The sequence below is a fragment of the Protomyctophum bolini genome (genome assembly GCF_963924005.1).
Source record: "Protomyctophum bolini genome assembly, chromosome: 5".
Taxonomy (NCBI): Eukaryota; Metazoa; Chordata; class Actinopteri; order Myctophiformes; family Myctophidae; genus Protomyctophum; species Protomyctophum bolini.
This window is the reverse complement of record NC_137866.1, coordinates 47,647,131-47,664,097: the sequence shown is the minus strand read 5'-3', so window position 1 is coordinate 47,664,097 and position 16,967 is coordinate 47,647,131. Positions and strand designations below refer to the sequence as shown.

The 16,967-nt window shown below is 44.5% G+C and overlaps 1 protein-coding gene across 1 annotated transcript; it reads right to left on the bottom strand.

Moving 5' to 3' along the window:
• On the bottom strand, window positions 1-13,408 carry tuba5 (tubulin alpha 5). The gene is made up of 7 exons (XM_080764231.1): window positions 13,289-13,408; window positions 9,290-9,524; window positions 7,704-7,852; window positions 6,698-7,021; window positions 3,554-3,731; window positions 2,094-2,272; window positions 1-515 (listed from the first exon to the last, which is right to left on the bottom strand). The coding sequence occupies exons 1-7, from the start codon at window positions 13,289-13,291 to the stop codon at window positions 210-212; spliced, it is 1,374 nt and encodes a 457-aa protein (XP_080620357.1). The 5' UTR covers window positions 13,292-13,408; the 3' UTR covers window positions 1-209.
• Window positions 13,409-16,967: the final 3,559 nt, after the last annotated feature.

Below are 16,967 nucleotides of genomic sequence, written 5' to 3'. Positions count from 1 at the left end.
TGCAATTGAGATTAGAAAACCTAAAAAAAAAATAAGAACAATTCCAAAACCTTTTTTTTAATGTCACAATCCCTTTAACATACACACATCAGACACGATTATATTCCATTCGTTAAGATAATTACACATTGCCACTTTAAATGAAAGCCCGGGAATTGTTTATATACGGCATACAAAAGACGTGCATCATTTTCAGAGCATTTTTTTTTTTAGAACTCCCCGCCTTCGTCGTCGTCTTCGTCGCAGTCGTCGTCGCACGCCAGGCCACACTCCTCGTAGTCCTTCTCCAGGCCGGCCAAGTCCTCCCGGGCCTCGGCGAACTCGCCCTCCTCCATGCCCTCGCCCACGTACCAGTGGACGAAGGCCCGCTTGGCGTACATCAGGTCAAACTTGTGGTCCAGGCGCGCCCAGGCCTCGCCGATGGCCGTGGTGTTGCTCAGCATGCACACGGCGCGCAGCGTCTTGGCCAGGTCGCCTCCGGGGACCGACGTGGGCGGCTGCTGGTTGATGCCCACCTGGTGGTGGTGAACGACAGCGGTGTGAACTTGAACCCCATGTGGGTACTATACACAGAGTCCCTCAGGGCTATAGAGCGCCGCAGTCCCGCCCCCTTTCAGAAAAGCGAGTGGCCCAGGAAGTGGAAGCCCCATGCATTCTCCCATCGGCACTTTTAATATAATTTATTTAAAGACGGTTACGCCGCGGACAAAGCCAATTCGTATCGTGACGAATCATGACAATGAACACAATATTTTGGGACGATCAAATCATTAGAAAGAAGAAAAGAAAGTCAGGAGACAACACTATTTGTTTTATTTTTCGTCTTATAAATTATTTGATCGGCCCAAAATATTGTGTTCATTGTCATGATTCGTCACGATCCGAATTGGCTTTGTCCGCGGCGTAACCGTCTTTAAATAAATTATATTAAAAGTGCCGATGGGAGAATGCATATGGGGCTTCCACTTCCTGGGCCACTCGCTTTTCTGAAAGGGGGCGGGGACTGGGCGCTCTATAGTGCCTTTTCGGTTTTCGGTTATTGTGCGGAATGGCATCGCTGAAGATAGCCCGATCGACAAGCTCGCGGCGCGACGCAACGCACCGTGTTGAGAGCGGCTATTTGATCGGCTATGTTCATGCTAAATTGACTCGTGTAAAGTTATAGTACGTACGTATCGTATATGAGGGACATTCTGCATAAGGAGTACTTTATTGCGGCTTAAGTATAGATTTTGATGCCAATGCTTTACTTTTACTCACGTCATTTCTTTATTCCGGATTTTTACTTATAAAAGAGTATTTCTATAATGCAGTGTTGATGCTTTTACTTAAAGTAAAACAAAACAGGTGAGTACTGTAGGAGCCATTAGGATGGTGCTATATATTATTGGTTAGGTTGGCATATTATTTTTGAACACTTGGTGGCGGGCTTTAGATTTGACAGCACTGGGTGTGTATTTAGAGGGTCACTCAGGCGCACTAATCAGATCACTATAGACACAGGGAACCAGGGAGCAAACCGTTCTTACCAGTAGCAGCAGCAGAACAGAGACAAACTTGTTGTAACATCTATACTAATAACATCACTGGTGTGTTCATGTCCATGATTTCACCTGCTCACTTTAACTTCTGATAAATAAATAACACTCAAACTGGATCAAAGACTGGACATCCACCTGTTGCAATTTTCTGTGTGTGTGTGTGTGTGTGTGTGTGTGTACTGCGTAGGATCACTCCCATACCTGTGAAGCAACTGCAAAGGAGACTGGAAACTGGAAAAATGGCAGTTACAAGTATACATTTAACCCATTCTGAACAGGAACCCATTCTGGTGTTAGCATCATGTTATGCTTTAGCTATTGAAAAATAGCAGATCTACAAGCTCATAGCGCGCCACCGAGTGGCGCGCTACGAGCTTGTAGGTCTTCTATTTTTGAAAAATCGAAGAACGACTGACATTTTTAGAATCTGATCTCAGGTCAGAATGGGTTAATCAGACCAGCGTGTGTCCAGTGGAAACCTCGTATGAATCTGATCTCAGGTCAGAATGGGTTAACCACCACTGCAAACAGCATCACACATCCTCCTCCCACCTTGAATCCCGTGGGGCACCAGTCCACGAACTGGACGGAGCGCCGGGTCTTGATGCTAGCGATGGCCGAGGTGACGTCCTTGGGGACGACGTCGCCGCGGTAGAGCATGCAGCACGCCATGTATTTACCCCGCCGCGGGTCACACTTCACCATCTGGTTCATCGGCTCGAAGCAGTCGCCTGCAAGAGGTGCAAAACAAAAGGTCTAAATAAATGGTAAATGGTGCATTTATACAGCGCTTTTTTATCCAAAGTGCTTCACATAAGATTGTGCATTACATTCACCCATTCACACGATGATGGTGGGAGGAAACCATGCAAGGCACCGACCTGCACAATTAGGTCTGCAGCAGGCCTCTCTGGCTTTATATCCCCCAAAACATGGAACATGCGAGATCCCAGAGAGAACCTCAACATTTGAGTCTCTGCTACCCCCGGCTCCTTTCCACAGTGCAACTATATCCATTTCAATTCAAATAATAGATTTCGGAGGGGATATTTTTTTGAATAGCAGATGTACGAGCTCATGTGTGTGTGCGCAGCTCATAGTTCTGCTATTTACACACACACACACACACACACACACACACACACACACACACCACACACACACACACACACACACACACACACACACACACACACACACACACACACACACACCAAAAATAATTCATCAGATTATTTTCTTTGCGTTGATTCCTTTATCAATAGAACAGATGATTAAAAAAAAGAAGCTATTCTTGAGTAATCGAGAAAACAAATCAACAAAATAGCAAATCAACAAGATTGTAGATTTTTGGTGAAGAGATTTGGTGTAGACAGTGGTGGAAAGTACTGTATATCATTTTGACTTTGCTTGAGTATTTCCACAATACTTTTACTTCGACTCAATTATTTGAAAACTCTAGTATAGTTACTTTGTATAGAGTCTGATTATTGTGGCTCAAACTGCCGAATAAACAATGGACCTTGGTATGAAATGGGTTTGAAAACCACTGCCCTACAGTATATATAGGGGCGGTGGTGGCTTCAGGGGTATAGAGTGGCTGGATGGTAACCGCAAGGTTGCCAGTTCGAAACCCGGGCTCCCCCAGAGTTAATGTCCGAAGTGTCCTGGAGCAAGAAGACACTGAACCCCTAATTGCTCCTGATGTGCTGGCTATAGTGCCGCCATCGGTGTACGAATGTGTGTGTGTGTGTGTGTGTGTGCGAATGGGTGAATTGATGGACAATCTATATATGTAAAGCGCCTTGGATAAAGGCGCTATATAAATGCACCATTTATACCATTTCATATGGTCACCTGTGATCTCGGCCGTGGTCAGCTGCTCGTGGAAGGCTATCAGTCGCTACCCGTCTGATGTGTGTTTTCAGACATTTACACTTAAACCCTCAACATTTTAGTAAACTTCTAACTCTTTCCCCCCCTCCTCTACACTATCCATTTCATATAGTCACCTGTGATCTCGGCCGTGGTCAGCTGCTCGTGGAAAGCCTTCTCGGCGGAGACGATGGGCGCGTAGGTGGCCAGGGGGAAGTGGACGCGCGGGAAGGGCACCAGGTTGGTCTGGAACTCCATCAGGTCCACGTTCAGGGCCCCGTCGAAGCGGAGCGACGCCGTGATGGAGGACACCACCTTAGTGGACACAACGGGATTTTTTTCAGGAACATTCTTTGTTGGAACTACATATTTTGAGATGGGGGTCCGTGGTAACCTGACGCTGCCAGATCCAAAAAGCTTGCTACACAAATTTGTTTCACAGCTTATTTGGATCTGGGATCGCGGAAGCAAATTCGATGACGGGGCTGTTCCTTTTTTTCAAGATACATGGTAGATGATTGGATGGGAGCGTCTGTCCATCACCGTGTGGGCGTGCAAACACAACCAATCATATCGACGTGTCTATATACCGTCACATCCGCTTTTGCACATATCCCGCCTTTAGCTCACGCTGATTGGTTCGGTACGAAGCAGATCTGACTCAGGGCTCAACTCCGTCAGAGATCCCAGATGAGTGTTGTGTTGGGGAATATGTTTCCCCAATACCGCCCTCATCTGGCAGCGTCAGGTTAGGTCCGTGGCCCAATAGAGATAATTCTGGAGGTCCTTGACATGAAAAAGGTTGAGCAACAACTGACATAGAAACATGGGTTTTTCAGAGCGAGTGACACACACACACACACAGGCATTCTTGCTTGGATCTGCACACGAGGGGCGCGCAGTGTATAGTGTGGGGAAAAAAGCGTGACAATTTCACGGGACTGCGTTGGACTCGCATGAACACCCGCCTCGGCGCCTCTCATGGAAAATGAATTATGAAGGCTTTATCAGTCGCTACCCGTCTGATGTGTGTTTTCAGACATTTACACTTAAACCCTCAACATTTTAGTAAACTTCTAACTCTTTCCCCCTCCTCTACACTATCCCAGGGCATTTTGAGCTTCTAGTTTTGGCTTCACAGTGGCCAGACACAAACTTTCATGTAATGAACATTCCAAATGAACAATTATTAACCACGGTGACGGTGTTATGGTGTTAAATTAATATATTTTATGAATAACATTACGGTTTCTTCTTCGTGGGTTTTTTGGGAAAGGCCTAACCGCATTTTCTTCTTCTTTGTTGGTGCCGGCCTGAGATTGGCTAATGCTTAATGCCGTATGACTGTATAGGTGCCGGCCAGAGGGAGGGGTCAGAAAGGTCTGATCAACTTGATCAAGGTGTCAGGCAAGCTAATACACAACAATGTGAGATGTTGATAATTTCGTCAACAAATAAAAACTTGACTAAAACGTTACAGAGGGACTAGTGTAGAAGAGATACAGTAGAACTAAAAGACAAGTCATTAGATTGTATTCTTGGTTGTGCGCACTGCGCAGGTGATCACTCTCTGAAAATAGTTGATCTACAAGCTCACAACATGCAGGCGGAACCCTTGCAGACCCGTGCACCGGTCGGCCTGGTGGATCTGCTATTTTCGGCGCACAGATTACTGTGAATGAGGCATTTCAATGCAATCACGGCCTGCCTAAATGCATTTTAGTCGACTAAATCGACTAGATTAAGTCGACTAAATGCACGCACGCACCTACATGACACCTCGACATCGCATCGCCATGAATGGAATACATTTGTAGGCTGGCCAGCCTGGCCTATATAAATTTTACCCATTCGTGCGCAGTGCACAGCGAAGGCGTGAGACTGCACACTGCTGTGATATTAAAGTCCTGTGGGACAGTGGGTGAGTGATGCCTGCATGAGAGATAGGCTATCATGTCGTCAAGGCAGTCATAATCAACGTTTATGTAGTGATTTGATCATTGATGAACGAATCATAAACATATGGATGAAGGCTTGCCGCTTGCATGTGTGCTGGTATGTGTTGGCGGACGCACGCCGCGGTCCCGTCCTCCCGACCCCCGAAAATGATCTCGCTTTTATCTGAACTGTCAAAGCACTTATTTAAATGGTGAATGATTAAGCCCCTTACGCCTATAGCCTGCTACAATTGCAAATAGGCAAGATATATATATATATTCTTGTCATTGTCAATTGGAAATAAAGGCTTGCAGTCCAATTATGCCTTTTGTATAATATCACAGTGATGCCGCATCACTGCATGCCTCCCAAATCATCTCACAAGTGCGCTCGCATAACAAGGCCAGTAAAGCACTGTTTGATTAAGCACAAACTAATACATTGTAAACATGTTATATTGTTTTTAATTGCGCGATTTTAATTACTTGTAAAGATGGAAATCTCTCTTTTTCTTTTTGTTTTACATGTATATACACATACCGTTTTATATTATCATTTTATGAGTGAAAACATATGTTTAGATGCCTGTGACAGCGTGTCAGCAGTTCAGACAATGCCGCTCCGCTTGTGTATACGACAGAAAAAGAGCCGAGGACAAAGCGTACGACGGCTCCCGACCAGACGTGACTTTTTGTTCAATTCAATTTCAAGCTTTGGCGGAAATGGTAAATGCCGAAAATGTCGGTAATTTCGGCGTGCACCCATATTTTGCCGTACGCACGGTTGATAAATGAGGGCCGAAGAGGCCTCACTCACACCTTCGCATATAGCATACAACATTGTTGGATGCTATAGATGTACGGTAAACAAAGGGTAAGTGTCATGGCCGCCCCAATGCATTTCCAATGGAAGTCACATGTTTTGTTTGTTTTTTTTGCGGCTTACGCCTTTTATTGTTTTTTTGAAGGGACAGACAGTAGGCTGACAGGAAACGGGAGAGAGATGGGGGAAGACATGGAGTAAAGGCCGTGTCGGGCTCGGGAGTCGAACCCGCAGCACACTGCGACTGAATTACCAGTCGGGTGCCCCAGGCGGTTACGCCACCGCCTGGGCCTGAAGTCACATGGTTTGACACGACATTGTTGTTGTACGGCTTTCGGCTGTGTTTCGACTGCCCCCCCCTCCCCCTCATACAACAACAATGTTGTGTCAAACCATGTGACTCCCATTGGAAATGCATTGCGAGCTTGCATCAGCTATACGACATTCTGTCGTGACCGTGTGAGTGAAGCCTAATAATAGGAATGGCACATCTGTATATATATATATATATATGTGCACACCTGAGCGACGAGGCGGTTGAGGTTGGCGTAGGACGGCCGCTCCACGCCCATGTTGCGGCGGCAGATGTCGTAGACGGCCTCGTTGTCCACCATGAAGGCGCAGTCCGAGTGCTCCAGCGTGGAGTGCGTGGCGAGCACGGCATTGTACGGCTCCACCACGGCCGTGGACACGCGCGGCGCCGGGTACACGGCGAACTCCAGCTTGGGCCGCTTGCCGAAGTCCACCGAGAGGCGCTCCATGAGCAGCGAGGTGAGGCCCGAGCCCGTCCCGCCGCCGAAGCTGTGGAAGACCAGGAAGCCCTGCAGGCCCGTGCACTGGTCGGCCTGCGGCGTATATGGAGCGCGGTTAGGACAGGGGTAGGGAAACGCCATACGATACGTTAAAAGTAGATCCATGTATAGAAATACTCTGTTACAAGTAGAAGTCTGGAGTTCAAAATGTAAGTAAGTAAGTATAGCCTTGCCGAGCCATGAGGCCCATAGGGGCAGGAGCCTATCTCCTGTTTCTGTAGCGTGAGGCAGCTTGATGTACAAGTACACCCCCTGGACATGACGCTAGTATGTCACAGGGACTTATACCCCCAATCCAACCCTTGATGCCCTTGAGTGTCAAGCAGGGAGGCACTGGGTCCCATTTTTGGTATGACGCCGGCCGGCCGGGGATTGAACCCCGACCTCCCAGTCTCAGGGCGGACACTCTAACCACAAGGCCAGCTTGAGCTGGTAGTTCAAAATGTACTTGAGGCAAAAGTGCTAAAGTATTGGCGTCAAAGTACCAAAAGTAAACTAAGTCTCGTTATGCAGAATGTCGAGTTTCGAGTTTTCAAATAATTATGTAAAGAATCTTTTGAAAATAGCAGATATACAAGCTTGTAGAAGTGCTATTGTCACTTCACTGTCATCCCCCCCGCAAAAGAAAATCATGTGTGGAGTGGACCCCCCCCCCCCCCCACGGGGTCCCGACCCACAGGTTGAGAGCGACTGTGAAAGGTTGAAGTCCACTAACCATCTTACGGACCCGTTCCAATACTTTATCAATGATCTCTTTCCCTACGGTGTAGTGTCCACGGGCATAGTTGTTGGCAGCGTCCTCCTTCCCAGAGATGAGCTGCTCCGGGTGGAACAGATCTTTATACTTCCCAACACGCACTTCATCTGAAAAGGAACACCAAAAAAAAGAACATTTTTTAATCTAACCACTTAAAGGACCACTTCACCACTTTTCAACCTATCTTCATATAATAGGTCCTCACCAATAAATCATGAAAGAATTGCGAGAAAAAAAAATTCTACTCAGTCTGTATCTCATAGGAGGGCTGTGGGCAGTTCAGAAACCGTCTTCCAGTGACATCATCGATGGGGAATACAAGTTAATAGAAACTGCGGGCTTTTTATAGTCCTGAAAAGTTGCAATGCGAAAATGGAAGCCATCGCTCTCACGATAATGAAAATCTAAACATTTTTGTAAAACAAAATCTTGTTTAAAAAAATATCTGACTAATGATGATGTCACTGGAAGACGGTTTCTAAACTGCCCACAGCCCTCCTATGAGACACAGACTGAGTAGGAAAAATTGTGAGCTTTAACCCATTCTGACCGGGCACCCATTTTGGTGTTGGCATCATGTTATGCTTTAGCTATTGAAAAATAGCAGATCTACAAGCTCATATCGCGCCACCGAGTGGCGCGATACGAGCTTGTAGGTCTGCTATTTTTGAAAAATCGAAGAACGACTGACATTTTTCTAGAATCTGATCTCAGGTCAGAATGGATTAATCAGACCAGTGTGTGTCCTAGTGGAAACCTCGTATGAATCTGATCTCAGGTCAGAATGGGTTAATCATAATATTCCATCATATTCAAGTGCTTTTGGAGAGAAATGAGTAATCAGTAATCAGTAGTAGAGCACTGTATAGAGGGGAGCTGTGTGTCTGTGACTGTGCCCAGGTGATGGTCGTTGCATGATGCTCATTAATACATCATGGAAGGCAATTATGTTTCTGCACTGTCAAATAGATCTATCCTAAGATGCCATCAAAGTAAGCTTTTTTAGTTAACTCAAGCTAGGTTCTAAACAAGAAAGCATGTTTACAGTTGTAAATTAAGTAATTTTACAGAAATGCGAGACTCCATGCAGTCTTTTCAGTAGTAGAGTTCTGTAGAGGCGAGCTGTGTGTCTGTGACTGTGCCCAGGTGATGGTCGTTGATGCTCATTAATACATCAAGGTAGGAAGGCAATTATGCGCAACGTGAGCAGTGACAACGCGAGCAGTGAGTGACGCAACGCAACGCCACACACACACACACACACACACACACACACACACACACACACACACACACACACACACACACACACACACACACACACACACACACACAATTTAAGACGTTTGCGTAAGACAAAAATCTACACTAATATTAGCTGAATATATGAAAATGAAGGGACCCATAATAAACATGTGTCTGCGGTGACCCAGTGTTTGAAAAGCACCGGTCTAAAACGATCTCCTTGCGCCCTCTTGTGGCCCCTCGAAGATTTTTTTTAAAGTTTTGTTTTGGGGAACCCTTCCATAGTGAGCAGAGCGTACCGACCACGGTGGGCTCCAGGTCCACGTACAGGGCTCTGGGGACGTGGTGCCCCGAGCCGCTGGTGTTGAAGAAGGTGTTGAAGGGCTCCTGGCGGGAGTTCAATGGCTGCGGCTCTGCCTTGTCCTCCACGAACAGGCCGTCCGGCCCCACGCCATGCTCCAGGCAGAAGAGCTCCCAGCAGGAGTTCCCCGTCTGCACGCCTGCCTGGCCCACGTGGATGGCGATGCACTCTCTCTGGAAACCACCCGCACCCACCAAAAGAAAGAAGACAGCATTATAAAACCTGTTAAGACCTGGAACGCATTTGTGTCACCTTAGCGTTTTAACCATAATTTTTTTAAACTTTACCTGTTGAAAAATAGCAGATCTAAATGGTAAATGTTCCTAGACCTGAGGCTGATTCTACAAATGCCTTCAAATCAGTATAGTTCTCAAACCTTAAGGACCCTAAATAATAATAATTTTAAAACCAATCTAAAATAGCAATAGCTAAAAAGTACGTGCCACAGTAACGCGATGTGAGCTTGTACATCTGCTATTTTTGAAAGCTAAAAATAAATATATATATATATATTCAAACTAAAGATATGCACAAATTTTGATGACTTAAAAAAAATAGCAGATCTACAACTTAAAGCCCATAGTGCAGCATGAAGTGACGTGTTATGACCATGAGCTGCTTGTATATCTGCTATTTTTGCTATAGCACAAGTAGTTAATACAGCATCACAACACATTAAAACATTGCTGATCTACAAGCTCACGGTGTGTCACTTTGTGCCATGCTGCAAGCTTGTACAGTAGGCTACATCTGCTATTTGTACAATAATTTCAAAAACATTAAGTAAAATGACCAGAAAATGTCTTGAGTCTTGAATTTCAGAGATCCATGGCACAACATATTTTGAGATGGGGGTCCGCGACCAAATATGTATCATTTGGGATTGAGGTTCCTTGACATGAAACATGACACTGGCCTATAAATGCTTTACTGTACCTCCGTGCTGTTTACAGTTTTGACTAATGAAGTATTCAATCAATCAATCAATCAAACAATCAAACAAACAATCAATCCACCAGTGCAAGTTTGTGCAATCCATATGTGTGCTTAATTCCAGTGGTTCTCAAAGTATAAGGTCCTTATGTAGGACCCCCAATGGTCCTCGAAGGGGTTCCAGGAGGTCCCAGAGGCAAAATCACGAGTGTCACGATCAGTTTTACTACTTGAAACCTTTTTATATACTGTAGGCTAGCACATCAGACATGTGAAATAAAATAGGCAATCTACAAGCACAACACTTGCATGTGGGGGTCCCTAGCTTGCACAAAGTATTTTCAGATGGAGGTCCACGCGCCACATCTATATTTATATTTGGGGGTCCTTGACATAACAGAGAACCACTCTGTCTCTAAGACAGGACAACCCATTATAGTATGTGTGCTTGCATCCCACCCGAGACATGTTGTCACTTGCTTATGATTTATGTAGGTTAAGAATGTGTACTGGTATGTATGTATGCAAGGATGTGTGTGTGTGTGTGTGTGTGTGTGTGTGTGTGTGTGTGTGTGTGTGTGTGTGTGTGTGTGTGTGTGTGTGTGTGTGTGTGTGTGTGTGTGTGTGCGCGCATGTGTGCGCGTGTCAGCTATTATTACAAGTATAAAGACTGTAAACACTTATGAAAACAGGACAGACTGGTTTAATAGTTTACATTTAGCTTAGTGCTTCAATTAAGCAGCCGTGTTTCAACATGTGAAGAATTTAACTATTTTTATTTTCTTCTTCACGGACGCACGCACGCACACGCACACACACACACACACACACACACACACACACACACACACACACACCCACGCGATGGTGCACACGCACACGCACACACGCACACGCACACGCACACACACACACACACACACACACACACGCGCGATGGTTTTATGCTGCTGACTGACATGAATAAGTATTTACAGTGGTGAAAAGTAATGAATTAAGTAGCCTATACTACTATATATACCACTGGTTCCCATTTGAAAGTTGCTGACCTATACAAGCTCGCAGGCCGCTGCCCCACTAGGATGGGCAGGACCAATATATGGGTGGGCGTCCCGGCACGTCTATGTTATCCAGTCCATAGTCCATATGCTATCCATATAGTTTATGCCAGCGGTTCCCAGATCCTGTCGGGAGTGGACGATATCGTTACGTCACGTTGTAGTATTGTTTTGTATAGTCGACAGGCAGGAACAACAGGCGGCATGCAACTTCCTTTTCCCCTCAAAGCGATTTTTCTCAATAAAAGCTATATACAGGCTACATACGAGAGCTTTTATTGAGAGGGAAAAGGAAGTTGCCGCCAGCCTGTTGTTCCTGTTTGTCGACTACAAAACAATACTATACAACGTGACGTATAACGATATCATCCTGCTCCCGACAGGATCATACGGACTTTTGAAACAGAGACCAGGCTTTCCTCCGATGTGGTGGAAAGCCGGGCGAGGTTACGCCTGACCTATAGCTGATGCAAACCCCCCCCCCCCCCCCCTCCCCCCCACATGGAAATATAAATTGAATAAGCTATATAGAGACATATATTTCCTTTTTATCCACATGGATATAAGGATATAAAAAGGAAATATATGTCTCTATATATAGCTATATGTGCATATATTATATGCACATATATGAACCTGAATGAACCCCCGTGTCCGAAACGGATAGAGAAATGAGTGTTACCATGTGGGAACACCGAACGCACCCAGGGGGCCGGGCCGAAACGGTTGATAAATGACAGAGTTACTGTGTGGGGGGACTGGGGGTCCCTCTACTGTACTGTACTGTACTGTCACTGTACTGTACTGGCACACCCAAAATCATCATATAGGCCTATACAGTTAATATGTGCGTTTGTGTGTGTGTGTGTGTGTGTGTGTGTGTGTGTGTGTGTGTGTTTTAGGTTGCGCACAGGTGGTGAAAAACAACCATGTTATTTTCATGCTCAGACCCAGGCACCCACCCAGCCAGGCACACACATAGCTCCGTATAAGGGAGTGGTTGCACCACTCAAAAAGTGTAACGGGACATCCCTAATAAATATGTATTCAAATATTTGCACATTTCCATGCCTTTTCAAAAAACCCTATAGAAGGTCACAACTAGTCTACAAGCTCGTGGAGCTCTGAGATCTGCTTTTTTTTTTTAAATAAACAAATAAAATATGGTGATTAGCCAAGGACCCAATTTGAGAGCCAATGCATTATGAACAAGTGCACAGTACAAGGGTTAATAATAATATTGATTGATTGATTGATTGATTACCGAGATCTACATTGACAAATTCATAATGATAAACATATATGGCTAATTGTAGGCTGTGCCTATGGCCACTCACTGATTAGATTGGTCACTGACAAAAAAAACCCACGACAGCTTATTTCCCCTTTTCAGATCAATATTTATATTTGGTGGAAGAGGCTTACATGCATGCTTTCACTTAATTCAGACATATACATATATAGTAGGCCTACGCATGTTTGTGGACAAGTGTAATAATAGCTGCATGTTGACAAAGGTTCACAGTTGAAAAGCTCTCAGAAATGTCTACACTATTTTTGCAGTCCCATCTGTTCCTTCCATGTAAATGTCTAACCTACACAAAGAGTCCCCATGGTTTACTTTAGCCTAAATAGATTGTAATTGTCTTTAATTAATAATCCTGCATTTATTATCGCATATCGCATATTAAAAAAAAAAAAGAATGCTGCCTTTAGGTTGCAAAGATAGCCAGTTTGGGAAGCTGTTTTGAGCATTTAATTGCTTGTAGGCTATAATGATTAATGACAATAAACGGAGATAGGCTATCATTAAAACAGCGATTCTGCGAATGTTAAATTATAGCCTAATAAAACGAATTTGCTAAATCCTATATGTAGCCTATTCATACTCAAATTGGGAACTTTTAAGCAATTGAAAAATGTACAAGATGAAATCAATAACTCACCATGTCTGTCCAGGTGTGTAGGATGATGATTTGAACAACGGATAAAAAAATAAAACAATTAAAACCGCTTCAAGTCAAGTTAAAGTTGCAGAGAGTTGACTCTGACGAGCAACGCGTCGGACTCAACGCAACACTTTCACAATAAAAGCTTTTACGTGACACAGCTGGCTCCATTTATACAGCGGGCGCGCGCGGCACGTTCATGTGATGCGCGCATGTGTGCGTGTGGTGTGTGCGTGCGCGCGCTTGTGGACTGGGAGGGGAGTGGAGTGAGTGCATGCCAGGCCAAGATCATCGTGTTCTCAATCTGTACTGCTGTAGCCTATACCTATACCTACCAGTGATGGAGAATACTATAGTCTACTCACATTTGTTTACTTGAGTAAAAGTATCAATACAATACCACGGTACCACCACAATGTGTAAATACTGTAATACACCGTTACAAGTAAAAGTCTGGTATTCAGAATTTTCATTCACAGAAGTTCCCAAAGGTTTTCAATAATTGTACTGGAGTAAAAAGTATAATTATTCGCCTCTGAGATGTGGAGTAGTACAAGGAGGCTATTGAATACTGGAAACTCCACTAAAGTAAAAAGAAAACATAGAATCCAAAAGGTAGGCTACTGTAGGCCTACTTAACCCTAGCCTAGATCACTAAACAGTAAAAATGTGTATATTTTACACAATAAAAATATTCGTAAAATATTCTCCTTTGACCCACCCATTCCTGGGACATGCGAGAATGGCTTGACAGAAAACGACTCACTCACTGTATACAAAACAAATGAAGGAAAACTCCTTAGACATTTGAACATGCTCATGAAGTGCATGTGAGAATGGTCCAGTGAAGGATAAAAACCAACAAATAAAAAGTCTATTGTGGTTGTGTGGGTTCTTTCTCATCACGCTATATCACTAGACACGGGTGAAATTCACCCGAACATCTGCCTGTAGAAAAAAACCAAACAGGGATGTGGGCTATAGCCTGCATGGGCACTGGGCAGCTTTCCATTTCGTGTTTATGATCCGGTCGGGGGCGGATGGCAACTTTCGTCATGTTGTAGTCAATGATTTGTAGTCAGCTGGCAGGAAACCTCCTCCGAGGTGGAAAGCCAGTGGTGACGCGAGGTTTAGACGTGGGCCGAGAAACAAACCATCTGATGTCACTGAGCATCACGAAGGTACTGAAAGACCGCACCCACCACACAGACATCAGCAACATTATGAAAATTACAAAAAAATATAATTGTCCGGGTGAAAATCACCCGTGTTTAGTGTCCTGTGGTTAAATATAGGCTATACTTATTTACCGTCCACCAGTGAATGCATGAATTGTGTGTTCTCGATCTGTACTTGATACAAGCAATAGGCCTTTTTTTCCAACCTTTTCCATTTCACTGCAGCCCCCCGGATTGACGTGCATTAGATCATGCATTTCACTATTCTAATTTATGTAATTTCTCAGATTTCTCTTACATTTCGGCCCCCAGTTCAAATATGATTATTCTGGGGGGGTCCCCAGTTCAAATATGATTATTCTTGGGGGGGGTCCCCAGTTCAAATATGATTATTCTTGGGGGGGGGGTCCCCAGTTCAAATATGATTATTCTTGGGGGGGGGTCCCCAGTTCAAATATGATTATTCTTGGGGGGGTCCCCAGTTCAAATATGATTATTCTTGGGGGGGTCCCCAGTTCAAATATGATTATTCTGGGGGGGTCCCCAGTTCAAATATGATTATTCTGGGGGGGCCCCAGTTCAAATATGATTATTCTGGAGTGTCCCCAGTTCAAATATGATTGTTCTGGAGTGTCCCCAGTTCAAATATGATTATTCTGGTGTGTCCCCAGTTCAAATATGATTGTTCTGGAGTGTCCCCAGTTCAAATATGATTGTTCTGAGGGGGTCACGGCCTGAAAATATTAAGAACCACTGCATTAGGCCAGGGGTTGACGTGGGGTCCGGTGAGCCCAGGGCGGGAGTAGCTACTTGAGAGGGGGTCCCTAGCAAAGTTGTGGGCTTGTAGATCTGCCATTTAAAAAAAATATTTTCAAATGGCATGTGGATGATGCACACCATGCACTTAGCTGTTGTGCTCGAAGTGGGGCAACCGCTCCTATACGAAGCTTTGTGTGTCTCTGGCTGTGTCCGAGCACGGAAATAGTGTCTGGTTGGTTTTCATCAGCAAGTGTCACTGTTGTGCAGCCAGCCCCACACACACACACACACACACACACACACGCTAACACACGCTAATTTCTCGACTGTTTCGGACGCAGGGCGGCTCGCCGGAACCGGGTCGGCACCCTGGGCTCTTTCCTGTGCTTCTGGAAGTTCCGGGAACCCCCACACGGAGTTGCACCACTCACTTCACATGGGTGTGATTTTACTCTTAGTTTGCTCTCTCTATTCTATCCAGTACAAACTTGAACCTTGGAAGTGACTGACCAGAGACTAAACCCAGATCACCTCCCATAATGTTAACCCATTTCGACCCGAGATCAGATTCTATAAATGTCGATTTTTCAAAAATAGCAGACCTACAAGCTCGGCTATGAGCTTGTAGATCTGCTATTTTTCCAATAGCTAAAGCATAACACAGTGCTAACACCAAAAGGGGTTCCAACCCAAAATGGGTTAAACAGCCGTTTGTGTCAAAAACAGGATTCGATTTTCAATTGGCCGTATTGGATTATACCAGTAGGCATTTACATTGTTGGCTATAGGGTTGAATTAGGTATATGGAATTCTATTTTATTTGTAGGCAGTTGTATATTGTTTTTCCTGTTTGTATGTGGGACTACATACAAACAGGTTTATTTACATGAGATCATGTGCATTGATTGAAAAGTGCATTAGCAATGCACCGTCCCGGAAATAAATGGTAGAAGTAAAGTGTAGTATGAATAGTGCTCGCCGTGAAAGAACATCAACATGAACTCACTTCACTACGATCTCTAGTGCAGGGCTCGAAATAGCGACCATTTTGGTCGCAAATGCGCCTGAATTTTAATCTGTGCGATCTCAAAATATAACTGGGCGCACCAGTGCTACTGCATATAATTACTGTAGTGCGACCAAAACGATCGCGACCGAAAGTGTCGCGGGCCGGTTCCGTCCCGCGAGATGATTTAAACTTGTAGAGCATAAAGATCTGAGCATGTCAAAAAAAAGAGTAAGTTCCTAGTCCATTCCTGTCCAGAGTTATGATTGTTTAAAGAAATATCTCCTTGGCTTCTTCTACTTCCTCTAACCTCCCGTCAGTCCGTGGACTGATTGGGTGATCAACATCAGCTGGACCTGAGGTCCTCAGTTGTGAGAGACAACAAAAGGGCTCAATTGAATGGAATGTGTGGAGTCACACACACACACATTTATGATGACGTTATGAAAATAACTTCTCATAAATATATACAGTATATATACATATATATATTTTTTTACTTCAATCAAAAAGCAGGCCTACATAAAACAAAGGGTTTTGTAGCCATTTACACATTCAGAAATTATAGCAGAGACAGTATTTAGAATTTAATTATATTTTCAACTGGTTTATTGCCACAAAAATAGCATCTCATACCAACTGGCTTGTAGGCCAGTGGTTCCCAAAGTGGGGTCCGGGGATCCCTAGGGGTCCTCGGTTAAATATGATAGTTAGGAACCAAATGGACCCTTAT